The sequence below is a fragment of the Myxocyprinus asiaticus genome, chromosome 29 (assembly GCF_019703515.2).
Source record: "Myxocyprinus asiaticus isolate MX2 ecotype Aquarium Trade chromosome 29, UBuf_Myxa_2, whole genome shotgun sequence".
NCBI classification, from domain to species: Eukaryota; Metazoa; Chordata; class Actinopteri; order Cypriniformes; family Catostomidae; genus Myxocyprinus; species Myxocyprinus asiaticus.
This window is the reverse complement of record NC_059372.1, coordinates 44311509-44326650: the sequence shown is the minus strand read 5'-3', so window position 1 is coordinate 44326650 and position 15142 is coordinate 44311509. Positions and strand designations below refer to the sequence as shown.

At 36.3% G+C, this 15142-nt stretch overlaps 1 protein-coding gene across 5 annotated transcripts in view; it reads left to right on the top strand.

Moving 5' to 3' along the window:
- Positions 1-3137: 3137 nt before the first annotated feature.
- The window catches only part of LOC127420121 (uncharacterized), a 35802-nt gene continuing 23797 nt past the window's right edge, over positions 3138-15142 (top strand). For 2 of the 5 annotated variants that reach the window (XM_051662128.1, XM_051662131.1), the window contains exons 1-10: positions 3138-3292; positions 3744-3769; positions 5624-5826; positions 5930-6076; positions 7140-7292; positions 7383-7505; positions 10112-10138; positions 10455-10568; positions 10723-10833; positions 14976-15128. In XM_051662128.1, coding sequence (XP_051518088.1) covers positions 6022-6076; positions 7140-7292; positions 7383-7505; positions 10112-10138; positions 10455-10568; positions 10723-10833; positions 14976-15128 — 736 coding nt within the window. In that variant the 5' untranslated portion in view covers positions 3138-3292; positions 3744-3769; positions 5624-5826; positions 5930-6021. The other 3 variants (XM_051662130.1, XM_051662132.1, XM_051662129.1) reach the window with 3 other exon arrangements.

Here is a 15142-nt window from a genome sequence, read left to right as displayed (position 1 = left end):
CGAATTCCCGTGTGATCATACTGCATGGAGGAAAACATGAACCTAGCTATCTCTATGTTCTCTACACCTTGGTCTCCCCTGACCCTAAACATTTTTCAAAACACCAAAAATCTGAAACTAGGTTTTTAAAGAACATTTTAATGGCTTTTCTTCACTGTACTCACCTTGATGGTAAACCATATTTTTGAGTTGCTTCTGAGAAGTGAAATGCTGTCGATGTCCGGTTGTTATTTGCTGCATTCAAGTACATCCCCTGCAAATAAAAAAAAAAATAAAATAAAAAAAAACTTATGCAACAAAGAAATGTACACACATACATTGGATCTGAATGTTTTATAGGCTACTCCTAGTTTTCCAATGGACTGAAAGAATCACTCTTTATGTGCTAGCTTCTGATACTCTAACTACTTTGGAACTTTGCAGTGCGATACTGCAGATATTATTGACTTTTGTATGATACCTTACTTGTCCTGTTCCTCATTTATAAGTCAATTTGGATAATAGGGTCTGTTAAATGACTAAATGCTACATGTCCTGTTCCATTTTTCATAGAAATATAAACTAGTATTTATCAAACCTAAAAATGGTACAACCTGTGTTTTTAGACTCTCAGACTGTAATCATACCTTCCATCCACACCGCCAAAGATCATGATGTTGTATCTAGTCACAAGAAGAAAAAAAAAACTGCAAAACCTTTGACAATAACTAAGTAAACTTACCGTATCAATTTGTTATTAGTGTCTATATTCACAAGAGAGAGGGGGCCTTGAACAGAGTAAGTTCTTCACAACACACAGCCCAACCTGGCCAATCTGGAAAGGATTCCAATGGAATCTACTCTGTGCATTGATGCAGCTATTTTTGGCCACTGCATACAGATGCCTAAAGATAGCAACCTCCCTCTGACCATTCTGTAACCAGCTGCAGGCATGTAATCCTTAATGACTCTCACAAGGTTATCTAAATCCTCATCGCTGATGAAGTTATATAATTCAGAGATGGACAGGCCAAAATCATCCATCCTTCTAAAAATGGTTCTGTTGGAAACACCCATCATTTTTGCAATGTCACGGACAGGAAGGTTTGTCTGCAACATCTCTGCTTACTGCTCTCTTTCAATTGCAAACCTTGGGTGTCCTCTCAGACCAAAAGCTGCTTCCACCACTGCATGCGGAGCTGTGAAATGTGATCGTTGTCTGACAATTTCAAACACATCCAGTGCCTGGATGATTTACTTAGGTATTTCCACATGTCTTGAGAGTGCTTGCAGGAGATATAGCTGCTGGCAACACACAAACACCGGGTAATCTTTGTCAAGTGGAGTTCTCAACAGTGCCCTCTCAAACTTAGAAAGAAGATTCTCTAAGGGATGGCGCTTTAGAATGTGCTGCAGAATAAAGAGGAACAAAATAAAACCAGCAACAAACATTACATGGTAATTAGTGATCACCTAATGATCTTGACTCTTAAATGTTTGTTTCCTGGTGGATACAGACATTTGAGAGACTATGGGGCAGGCACTGTGAGTGAGTGGGCCAAATTTCTAAGAAATATTGAAAGGGGACTTGCAATTACTCAGGCCAAGTGACTTGGAATAAATCAGGCATCAATTCACTTTCCTCATCTTTACCTACCATATCTTCTTGATGTAAATGTTCATTTCTTTTAATAGTTAAGAGAGAAACTGAGATTTTAAATAAAAACAATAGCCATACAAAGTGACATACAGTACTGTATATTACGCCAATTGAAGATAGTCCCCTTGAAGCAACTTTGGATGTGGTTTAAAGTCATAAAAGTAGATGCAGACACAATGCATCCTCTTTTCCCAAGGCAATGATTTATTATCCTGGAACTCATAACCTTGAATTAATTATGTAGAGTCTTACTATTGGAGTGACGACAGTCAGATAATCAAATTCTATCCACCTTTTTCCTGGAGGTCTTACTGGGGAAACGGATGTGGGATGAACTTCCACCGGAAGTCATTCTATAGCATTCGCTAATGTAGGCAGCAGTCATTTAGACCCTGTTTTCAGCTAATATTAGGATATGATTAGGATGATCCGATGACAATTGATCTGCACTATATACAGGTGTAAACTGGGTGCAAAACCTTTTGTGATTGAATAAAAAAAAACACATACAGAGGTAGTCAAAAACACATTTGAAATGCTGTAAACACCATCCAGGATGCAGTAAAGCGCATCTCAATCCTTATCTGTCAATCTACCGCTACACTAAATCAAGAGTTTAAACTGTTCATGACTTTGGTGACACATGGCTTTAAAATGAAATAACTGTCCGATCAGGAAAAAATGAAAAAGAGCTTACATAGACATGTACAATGGTTGCTATGACAGCACGCCACTCTTTAACAAGTGCGAGTGTTTTGAGTGACAATGGAACAAAGTCCCTTTACAAGGGAATGTATGAGGTACATTTTAGGAGAGTTAATATGATGTAAAGAGAAAAGAAAATAGATTTTACAGGTGTAGTTTTAGTCTAATACTTTATTTTAATTATATATTAATATAATTATACATATATACTCTGCACCCATGAGTAAGAATTGTGGGTTATGAGTGCCCACAAAGGATACACCTCATGCATCCTCTGAATTCCCGTGAAAGAAGGTCGCATTGGAAGGCTGCATTCGAAGTGTCCTACTCGCTTTTATGAAACGAGACGATGACGTATGCGGCTGACAAATGCGACCTCCGGAGGACGCAGCCTTCCAAATGAGACACTTCTTAGCGGAAGTACCTCCCACATTTCTCGCAATATATATGTCATACCATTTTTAGGTTTGAGATGTATATATATATATATATATATATATATATATATATATATATATATATATATATATATATGTTAAGAGAAGGTCAATAGCAGAGTTGCTGGCAGCGAATAGTTTGGAGAATCATAAATGCGAGATCCTTTACTATTGATTGATTGTGAACTCCGTATTGAGTCAAATGAAGCACTTTTACAATGATCAGCAAATGGTGTCATAAAGTCTGCCTACTGATTGATTGACATCCTGTCATTAGCATGTTGCACAAAGGAAAAATAAATACGGAACAACATGCGGAAACCCTCAGCTGACAGCGTAAAATGGAACGTCATTCAACACGCGACAGTCGCATGCGTTGACGTCATAGATTGTAGCAAAGGAAAGCAGTCGATCTACTCTTTTTTTATTTTTATTTTTTTAATAAAAGCTTTAAAATTGCAGTCGATAACAGTGAAGACAAGGCACTGTCAGTATAGTATCTGGTATCGAGGTAAGTTTAACATTAAGTGATTTGCATGTAGTGCTTCTGCATGTGGAAACGCTGCAATTCTGTTCGTTACGTATTTGCTAGTAAACGCTTTGTTATCCTTACAGAATTCACCATGGTAACCATAGTTTTTGTTACCTTGTTATTACTGTGAAATCACAAATAATTGTGTAAGAAACTTTCAGAATCTGTTTGGAATTTGTGTTATTTTTATTGTTTGGTGAGAGTGGTGGATAAAAGCACATTTTTTATTTATATATTTTTAACGCCATAACAGCTTCTATGGCTATTTTAATGGCGAAATTAATACCAAATTACCACAGTTGAATTATAGTAACTATAACTGTAGTAACTACGGTATTTTGACTGAAAGTATATTTACCCTGGTGTTTCAGTGCCAAGATAACACTTTAAATTAAAGTGGTGCCTGTAGTAATTTGTTTCTCTTTTTTAGGCTTTGGGAGTAAATAGTCATGGCAGGTGAGTAAAATAGATCTAAAATATTAAAAGTAGATCATGTTAACAATGCAGATTATTGCAATTAATTACAAATCATTTCCTTGACTTTATACACTGCTCACAAGCACATGGTGATTTTATCTCAGTAAACCAACTTGTACAAAGTTTTCATTCTCATCTATACAGATTTCCCTTAAAACCAGAAAAGAACTTTAATTATTCAAAGCATTGGAGCAGTCTTGGTTGTGTTAGTGGTTGTGCCTGTTTTAACCTAAAACCCCTTGGGGTGCCTGCCAGATAGTTAACCAATAAGACCACCCGCCATCCAATGAATAAATAAACTTTTTTTATTTTATTTATTTATTAATATTTTATTTTTTTACAGTGGCGGCCAAAAGTTTGTACAGATTTTGCTCTTATGGAAAGAAATTGGTACTTTTATTCACCAAAGTGGCATTCAACTGATCACAATGTGTCAGTCATATACAATATAGTCAGGCCATTAGTAACATGAAAAATGACTATTACAATTTGAAAAAAAAAAAAAAACATTTCAGAACTTCTTAAACTACTCCAAAGTGTTCTCATCAAAAAATCCTCCAAGTGCAACAATGACAGCTTTGCAGATCCTTGGCATTCTAGCTGTCAGTTTGTCCAGATACTCAGGTGACATTTCACCCCACACTTCCTGTAGCACTTGCCATAGATGTGGCTGTCTTGTCGGGCACTTCTCACACACCTTACAGTTTAGCTGATCCCACAAAAGCTCAATGGGGTTAAGATCCATAACACTCTTTTCCAATATCTGTTGTCCAATGTCTGTGTTTCTTTGCCCACTCAAACCTTTTCTTTTAGTTTTTCTGTTTCAAAAGTGGCTTTTTCTTTGCACTTCTTCCCATAAGTCCTGCACCCCTGAGTCTTCTCTTTACTGTTGTACATGAAACTGGTGTTGAGCGGGTAGAATTCAATGAAGCTGTCAGCTGAGGACATGTGAGGTGTCTATTTCTCAAACTAGAGACTCTGATGTACTTATCCTCTTGTTTAGTTGTACATCTGGCCTTCCACATCTCTTTCTGTCCTTGTTGGAGCCAGTTGTCCTTTGTCTTTGAAGACTGTAGTGTACAACTTTGTATGAAATCTTTCAAACATTGTATAGCCTTCATTCCTCAAAACAACGATTGACTGATGAGTTTCTAGAGAAAGCTGTTTCTTTTTTGCCATTTTTGACCTAATATTGACCTTAAGTCAAGTCAGTCTATTGCATACTATGGCAACTCAAAAACAAACACAAAGCCAATGTTAAGCTTCATTTAATGAACCAAATAGCTTTCAACTGTGTTTGATATAATGGCAAGTGATTTTCTAGTACCAAATGATCAATTTAGCATGAGTACTCAAGGATAAGGTGTTGGAGTGATGGCTGATGGAAATGGGGCCTGTCTAGATTTGATCAAAAATGACTTTTTTCAAATAGTGATGGTGCTGTTTTTTACATCAGTAATGTCCTGACTATACTTTGTGATAAGTTGAATGCCACTTTGGTGAATTCAAGTACCAATTTCCTTCCGAAGCAGCAAAATCTATAAATTATTCCAAACCTCTGGCCGCCAGTGTAGAGCAACTCATGCAACCACCCTACCAGTATCTCACAGTGCTTTTTAGTAGGATACAGCCGAAGATATATAGATATAAAAATTTTCATTTCATATTTACATGTAATCATTTAGCAGACACTTTTATATGGAGGGCCAAATTACTCAAAATTAAATCATTGAATAAATATTGAAATTAATCTTTAAATTCATAATGAAATAATTTTTTTGGGGTTGATTTTTTCATTTAAGCACTGTAAGCTTCATGTCTTTTCATTTTCAGGTTCAGAGGCACAAAAACCAAATATGCAATGTATGCAACTCATAGGGGTGCCATATAAAGGGAAGCGCTGGCGGCTAACTAAAGAGGGTGCAATCGGACCCCCACCACCCCTCGCTCAACGCTTATAAGGAGTTATAAGGAACATGAAGCTGGTGTCACATACATACTTTAAAATGTTCAGGGTTATGCTATCAGCAACGACAGTGGGTGTAACCTTTCAAAACTTTTTTTTTGGGGGGAGGGGCTTTCTGTTTTCCTGTTTTTATAACAATGTCTGAGCTTGTTATAATAAGAGATTTCTTCCAGATGAGGATGCCAACCAAAACGTTTAATCCATATAGAAAATGTAAAGGAAATATTGGCAGAATATTGGACAAAATTCTGACGACCTATACGGGATGCTTCTTGCCACATATTTCAGTTACAAAACACTCAAGGGTCTTGTAACTAAAGGTAGATATTTCGGAACTACAGGTTGTCTTCAAAAATATGTGTGATAGTTCCCTATGGTTTTTAAAAAAAAATTATATTATTCCTCGTGTTCCTCTGTGGCCGAAGCTAGAGGATTCTACAGTTAGAACGGCTTGACTCTACAGTTTAACAGTGGCCTCTAGAGGTGAAATAAAAACAATCATGTGGGGATTTGCATTTCATCATTGATAATATTCATCCATATTTTTATCCTCACTTCATTATATATTTTTAAATTTGTAATTGTAAATAAGTCTTTGTGTGTTTTGGGCTTGTTTATAGTTAAAAGTCCCGCATTATACACCAAATCTTAGTAGTTATTAATTATTAATGGGATTTTGGTTGAACAATAAACTGCATCTGGGATTTTATTCATTTTGGAATCTTGTTGCCTCTATGCCTGTGCCCTTCATAGTAAGGAAAGATTAAGAACACTTTTTAAAATATTTTTTTTTTACATTCTATAAATCAAATGTAAAAACTATCGGCCGAGTAATCGGTTATCGGCCTCTTTTACCATATAAGTTACCGGTAACGGCAGAAGCCACTATTGGTCGACCTCTACACATAAGCATGAAAATGAAGAGTCATGAGGCTCATGCTTGCATGAAACTGGATGGCAATTAGTGCTACAATGAAATACAAGGAACCTTTATTGATTTATTTAGGTGTTTAATAATAAATGTAATGATTATATTGACAGTTTCTTTATGATTGAATTACTTATTTCAGTTATTTAATGTTGAATAATTTGGCCCTCTATATTTTTATTCAAAGCGAGTTACATATGAGATACATCATAAGTAATCCAAAAATATCTGCAGAATCACACTGAGCACAAGTTTACAGAGTGAGCAAGAAAGGTATAGAAGCTAGAGCCGAAGTTCGAAAAATGCAGAAACTTTTTTTTTGAATGTTGTGATGGTCTCAGCAGATCAAAAGGACGTTTGAAGTGCATTCAAAAACATAGAAACAGAGAAAGTGGTAATGAAAATATAATGGTTCCATGAATCTCATTTTTCATATATTTTGGTGTCTGTTCTAGAGAGAATATTTGTGTTTGCTGATGAGGAGGAGCTGTTCAGTCTGATGAAGGACATGGATTGCCTTTACTGCAGGAACCCAGTCCCTGCGTCAAAACATCACCTCGAAAGGAGACATCTCAAATTTGCTATATATTACAAAGATGCTGACATCGGTAATGGATCAACAACCATTTCTACAAGATAATGTTAATACCAGTGCTCATTAGCAGGGTGACTGTAATATTGTCTGTTCTTTCCGATAGGGAAGTTTTCTATTCCGTGTTACTGTGCGGATGGAGGACATGGCAGGAGCCACTGGCATTGCCCAATGTGCACTAAAACATTGCAAAGGACACAGGATTACAGACACCACATCAGCAAACACGGTTTGTGTCTATTAAAATATTTTTTCCAGTCATTATAATCTAAATAGGGTGATCTAATCTAAACGATTAATTATCAAAAACATATTTTTGCAGTCAGCAAAAATGCTACAACAGGTAACGTGCTTTGCCAAACTGCAGGCAGCACAGAATGAGTAACACTGTGTGAACAGTCGCTCAGTCTACCTCTAAGAGATTGAGTCGATGGATTATTTTGTACTGTAGGCCAGTAATAGGATTATCTTTATTAATATGAAAATAAACAATATTTTGACCTCTAAAGACACTTTTTGTTTATAAGTATTTGACTTGTCTGCCACAATATTGTAATGGCTTTTCTCAGCATTTGCAAAATGCAATTAAAGGAATACTTATGAACCTGAGAACTTGCTAAAGTGCTCAGTAATGCAGTTCTTGTGTGAACACCCCCCAGAGTGGTTAGAGTGGTTTGCTTATTGGCCTTCCCACTTAGTGTTCAGTGACCCCACATCACAGTAAATATTCCAAACAAATAACATTTTAATAAAACTAATTTTCTAATGCTAATAAGCATTCATTCAATTGACTTGCATGTTCTGTCTTAAAAAACCCTGTTTTTAAAGTCCCCAGTTCGATTTGGTGTTTTGACATAATTCTACCAAAACACGAGGTGGGGGTGGGATGTGTCATTTTTAAAAATAGCCAAAAGGCTTTAGTTTACAGCCACACACACATTTACCCCTTTCCACCATGCTGCTTATGTCAGAGCCACTAACTGGGGAAACTAAGAATTGATCTCAATACTGTCCAGCTTTTCCAAAGACTTGAGAACTGAACAATGATCTAACTGACAACATTAATCCATAACCAGCCCACAAACGCACACAGCACATCACGGTCATTGCTAATGAAGAGGCTCGAGCCGTTGTGCAAGTCCAATGCAGATGAATTCGAAACAAGCATGTAAAAGATAATATATTAATGTTTGAATCACAATGCTCTGTTAATACTGCAAGCGTTTGTCTTGCGCAGCTTCATTCATTATCGTGGGAGCAATCTATAAGGTCACTTTTAGAGATCGTAAACAAATGGTCTAAATTAACTAGCCAGTTAGACTTTACCTATAAAACGTAGAATTAGTTGGCAAAAACATTGTTTACTTACCAGAGATATAATTTGTGCTATAAACTGTATATCCTACAGTTGTTAGTACTGCACTTATTCAGCCATCTTGCTGTGGTCCATTTGTCCATTTGTTATTGTTGTTGTTTTTTCTAAACACTTACATTTTCATTAGTTCCAGGCATCCAGGGAGAATCCAGCCACCAAACAACATGGGCCAAATTTTAATCTTGACATATTTTGATAATCATATTAAAAGTATAGTTCATCCAAAAATGAAAATTCTCTCATCATTTACTCACCCTCATACCATTCCAGATGTGTATGACTTTCTTTCATCTGCTGAACACAAATGAAGAAGATTAGAAGGATTTTTCAGCTCTGTATGGTGTGAATGGTAGCCAGAACTTGAAAGGTCCAAAAATCAAATAAAGTCAGCATAAAAGTAATCCACATGACTCCAGTGGTTAAATCTATATCTTTAGAAGTGATACGATAGGTGTGGGTGAAAAACAGATCAATATTTAAGTACTTTTTACTATAAATTCTCCTTCCTGCCCAATAGGTGGCGATATGTACGAAGAATGTGAATTGCCAAAAAGAAGAATTTGAAAGTGAAAGCAGAGATTTATAGTACAAAAGGACTTCAATATTGATCTGTTTCTCACCCAATGATGAGAGAATTTTCATTTTTAGGTGAACTAATCCTTTAACGTTACCGCTATGAGTCACTTTAAATTAAGCACCTCTCGCTGTTGTTTCAAATGACTTTGACATCTAACCGGAAATGTTCTAGGAACAAAACCATCACTTCCCAAACCAATTAATATCTGTATGAAATGGTATAAGTCTATCTGCGCAAGTCATTCACGTGTTTCTCCCTAACATTGTCTTGTTATGAGACCCTTCATCTGTTACAGACATGCAAACAGACGTACATATGATATAAAATAACTCATGTTTTAAATGAATTGTACATAATATATTTTAGAAATGTGTAACCAAAGTAGTGTACTTGAAAGTAATTAACTTGTTTCAATATCAATAACTAATCTGATTACTAGGATTTTAAATGTAATGTGTTACACTACTTTTTTTGCTTAATTATTGGATTACAGTAATTAATTACTTTGTAATCAGATTACACCCAACACTGGTTTGGAATGACATGAGGGTAAAAATTATGACCGAAGTTTCATTTTTAGATGAACTATTTCTTTAATTCGGTTGTTTTTAATTGATTATTGCGATCATATGACCAGACGATTATTATTTGCTTTACCTCAATAATCCCCTGTAATTTGCTGTTTTCACTCGTGGAATAAATAAATCATGGCTGACTGTGAATAGCACATTTCTACAATGGCATCAGTAACTGAGAACTTGTTTTCACTAATCAAATAAGCACATTTTTGACATTGTCCATGATAACTGCTTTACAAAAAGACATATTTCTTTGTTTCAAAGACTTTTATTAATATCCTCCATCTTGTTTCATGCAACCACAGGTGTTAAGATGATCAAGAACAAAACAGGTGAGAAATGGCTTTTAATCATATTCAGTGATGTTCAGTATATGAAGAATTACTGGCAGTGTCGAAACTGAAAGGCAGCTGCCTCACTACTCAGCCAATAGCCACTTTTCCACCATCAGGCCGAATGGTACTCATTGCGGAACCATGCTAATCCAGGCCAGTTGTTACATTTATGAAAATGTATGTGCAAAAAAATACGTCAGTTACCTCGTGACTCGAGTTGGCGATACCGTGATAGGTAAACATTGGAGCGTGTGTGCTGTGGAGGATGATCACATATTCCAGTTTTTTTTCCCTGGTTTTTACTTCGCTAAAGAACAGGAAAGACACAATCCATGTCGCAAAAAGGAAAGCAAAAAGAAGTTGTCGAGAGGTTTCCCATCATATGCTGAGGAGTTGTGTATGCCACTGGACACGAACACACCGAAAGGTAAAATTTCTCAGACTAGCTAAAAAGGACATTTATTGAAATAATAATATAGAAGTTGATGACAGAATGAAAGGTAAACATTTGAGCAAATGCACCATGGAGGATGATTCCAGTTTTTAGGACTGCTCTTTTTTCCCCCTGGATTTTTACTTAGCTAAAGCACAGGAAAGACACAGCCCATGTCGCAAAGAGGAAAGCAAAGCGAAGAAGGCAAGAGGTTTACCATCATATGCTGAGGAGTTATGTATGCCACCGCACATGAAAGGTAAAAGTTCCCAAACTAGCTAAAAAGGACATTAATTGATATATTTAGGGATGCACCGATATGAACATTTTTGGCCCATACTGATTTTAACAAAAAACTATTGGCTGATGCCGATATTTTGCTTCTTACCTTATTTTGTCATCAGATCAGTTTTGCTCAGAAATTATGTTTTAAAAATTTGCAAAGAGCTGCAAAAGTTTTTATTGTTCTAGCATTAAATAATTTCCATTGAACATGGATTGGATCTATTGAACACAGGCCAAAATTTTAAAGAGAGCCATAATGTAAGATAAAAAGAAAACAAAATATTGAAAAAGAACTAAATATCATAGCATGATAACTTGTTATTTTGTACTTAAACATTTTTGACTACTGTTTTTGCAGTTTAAAACAACAAAACTCACATTTTACATGTTTTTACTGTATATAATAACATAACAAATTTATATTATGTATATTTTGGGCAATTCCACGGAAATGTCAACCACTTCATGAAAAAATAAAAGTTGCTACAGGAACAAAATGCCAGTTTAAGTTCGATTGTGGTGGAATGAATGATGTAGTCCAGACCGCTAGAGGGCGCCCCTTGCTTACACAATACACAATGCTGACTGAAGCGCTGATTGCAGTCTGTTTTTAAATGCAGCCTTTCAAGTTTTCGTAATCGCGCAAGACCATAGTGCGATTATAGTCTTAATCAATCTTGCATTGAGAAATGCAAGATTGGTTTTTCCTCAATGTAAGAATGAGAATTATTATAAATTAAATTTTACATGTTCTTAGGAGTGCCAAACCTAAAACCCCAATTCCAAAACAGTTGGGACAGTATGCAAAATAACAATAGTGTTTACCACTGTGAAACATCACCATTTCTTCTAACACTTATTAAGCATTTGGGCACTGAAGACACAAGTTTAAGTTTAAAAAGTGTAATTTTCCCCCATTCATCCATTAACCAGGTCTTCATCTGCACAATTGTACGGGGTCTTTGTTGTCGTATTATGTGCTTCATAATGCACCAGACATTCTCAATTAAAGATAGTCAGGACTGCAGGCAGGCCAATCTAACACCCGCACTCTCTGCTTATTCTGCCAGTATGTGGTTTGAAGTTGTCCTGCTGAAAATTCTGGGATATCCTTGGAAAAGACTGTGCTGGATGGCAGTATATGTTGCTCCAAAATTTGTACATATCTGTCTGCATTCATGGTGTTCTCACAGATGTGCGAGTTACCCATGCCATGGGCCCTGACACACCCCTGGCCCATACAGACACTGGCTTTTGGACCTAATGCTGATAACAGCTTGGATGGTCTTTTTCTCTTGGGCCGAAGAACACAACGGCTGTTTTTTCCAAAAACTATTTGAAGTGTGGACTCGTCGAACCACAAAACAAGATTTCACTGTTCTACTTTCCATCTAAGATGAGACCGAACCCAGAGAAGTCGGCCGCGCTTCTGGACAGTGTTGATGTATGGCTTCTGCTTTGCATAGTAGAGTCTTAACTTGCATCTGTGGATGCAGCGGTGAGTGGTGTTGACTGACAACAGTTTACTGAAGTATTCCTGAGCCCATGTCATGATATCCATTACAGATGCATGACGGTTTTTAAGACAGTGACATCTGAGGGATCGGAGATCATACACATTTAGAAGTGGTTTTCATCTTGCCCTTTACGCACTGAGATTTTACCGGATTCCTTGAACCTTTTATCTATATTTTGTACTGTAGAGGATGAAATGCCCAAAATCCTACCAGTATGTCTTTGAGGAACATTGTTCTCAAAGTGCCGGATTATTTGCTGAAGCATCTGTTGGCAAATTGGCAAGCCTCGACCCATCCTTTCTCATAAAGGACTAGGCTTTCTTGGAGGCTCCTTATATACAATGACACGATTGCCTCACCTGTTTCATATCACCTTGTTATTTCAACTCATCAGATTGTTATTAGTCCAAAAATTGCCCATCTCAACTTTTTTGGAATGTGTTGCAGGCATTAATTTCAGAAATAACATATATCTTTAAAAAGCAATGCTGTTGATTAGGTAAAACAAAGTACGTTGTCTTTATCCAGTTTTTGTTTGAATACAAGTCAAGGTAAATTTACAAATCACTCCTTTTTGTTTTTATTGTCATCTTTTATTCTGTCCCAACCTTTTTGGAATTGGGGTTGTACATTCTGTGGCTATCATTATTTCTGGATTGTGCATTTGAATTCCAAGAGTTTTTACAAAGTGTCTTGATAATTAATTATAAATGAACCATCAGTTTTTTATATCTGTGTTTTTATGCTGATGGTTTTAATTTGGTCAATAATTGGCCAATAAATATTGGCGGCTAATACATAAGTGCATCCCTAATAATATGATATGATAAATATATTAATATGTGTTTTAATGAGCTAGTGAGCATAATGTACCTTTCTGATGAGAAAGATATGTAGAAAAATAATTAACTAAACTAGAATAACATCATCATAAAATCATGAAGATACACTAACCTACACTAGTTTTGTTATTTTTATTTACTTCACCCAGATATCAGCGAACTTGACCAGCTACCTAGAAACGAGTTAACTTGGCAATTGTAAAGTGACCAATTGTGAGTTGCCACATCACTACAGGTGTTCCACCAGCATGGTTGAGATGGTTAGCTAACCGTGACCAGAAATCCGAACAGTGTGTAATCGTACCATACCGAAATGTGCTCGAGTGGAAATGCTACTGGAACCATTCCTGTACTAAAAACTGTTCGGCCTGAATGGTGGAAAAACACTTGATGGCTTCACATGTTGCATTTTGTGTATTAAGGCACCTCGTCAAGACACTGGTTTCAGATAACCTTCCAAGGCACCATAACCAAGGGAGTATTTAACCCAAAAGGTGTCCACTATGGCCATTTTTAACAATTCAGGGTGTGATGTTACATCTCAATTATTATGGATGATGACCTTTGACCCTTACTTATAATTCTATATGACTGAATTCTTTATCCACCTTTTTCCTAAGGTCTTACTGGGGAAACGGATGTGGGTGTGAAGTCTATACTATAGCATTAGCTTGCTCTGCCTGCAATCATTTTACAGCTGGCATTAAGATGATTTTCAGGTGATTCAATCACAAGTGGTCCATACAGATGTAAAACTGGTGCAAAACGTCTTGTGATCGCATCGCATTCGAGGTGTAAACACTGTCCTGATGCGTCCCAGACAGCAGCGAAGCACCACCCTTCACATCAACCCTACATTAACACAAGTCTATTTTAGAGTTTTAAACTTTGCTGGTTACGTGCAGCTTTTAAAGAAAATAACCTAAATAAATTTGAAAAAAGTGATTATACGTGCGCAAGATCTTCACGGACCTTCTTCAGTGTGTCTGATGTCAACATGCAGTAACAGATGAGAAGCACAAACATCTGAGGCACCTTTAAAACAGATACTCCACTAAAATAACAAGGAAATCTGCTCAAAATGTTGCGTTTGTGCTTAGATTAAATTTCAGCTGCATCTGGGAGCAACAGTGCAGCATTTTCTTTTTTAATTATTATAATAATTTTTTTATTTTATTTTTTGCACTTTCTTTGTCTTTTATAACTTTTTTGCGGTTTGTTATCATGCAGTAACACTGACATAGTGATTGATGTATGTCGTCATGAAATCAGAGACCCTCCCTTCGAAATCCTGACACATCTAGATATCTAGATGTATGAATAAATGGACGTTTGCTGCAGCAACAGCTTTTTACTTCTAAATGGAGGGATATTTCACGCAAGGCATCGTGGGATGTAGGAAAAAGGTGGATTTGTCATTGTGATTTTTATGTGTGATAATATAAAATTAACATGGTGATGAAAATGATGATGCACCCAAAAAATCCAGAATATTTATGACAGATGTTAAACTCACAAAATTAATAGCTTTGGGGTAAAAAAAAAAATGAAAATAAGATTGGGAATAAAAAACATTGGGAATAAAAAACAAGATATTCTTTTCCTATGTGATTTAAATATTCATGCAGGATTAATGATTGCAATGCTTTTATTGGTAGAGATAGAATCATAATTTGAAGAAATGTATCCACAAATAAATGTACTGCTTTCAATCGCTCTGTCAGATGGCATTTCATGTATTTTGGTGTCTGTTCTAGAGAGAATATTTGTGTTTGCTGATGAGGAGGAGCTGTTCAGTCTGATGAAGGACATGGATTGCCTTTACTGCAGGAACCCAGTCCCTGCGTCAAAACATCACCTCGAAAGGAGACATCTCAAATTTGCTATATATTACAAAGATGCTGACATCGGTAATGGACCAACA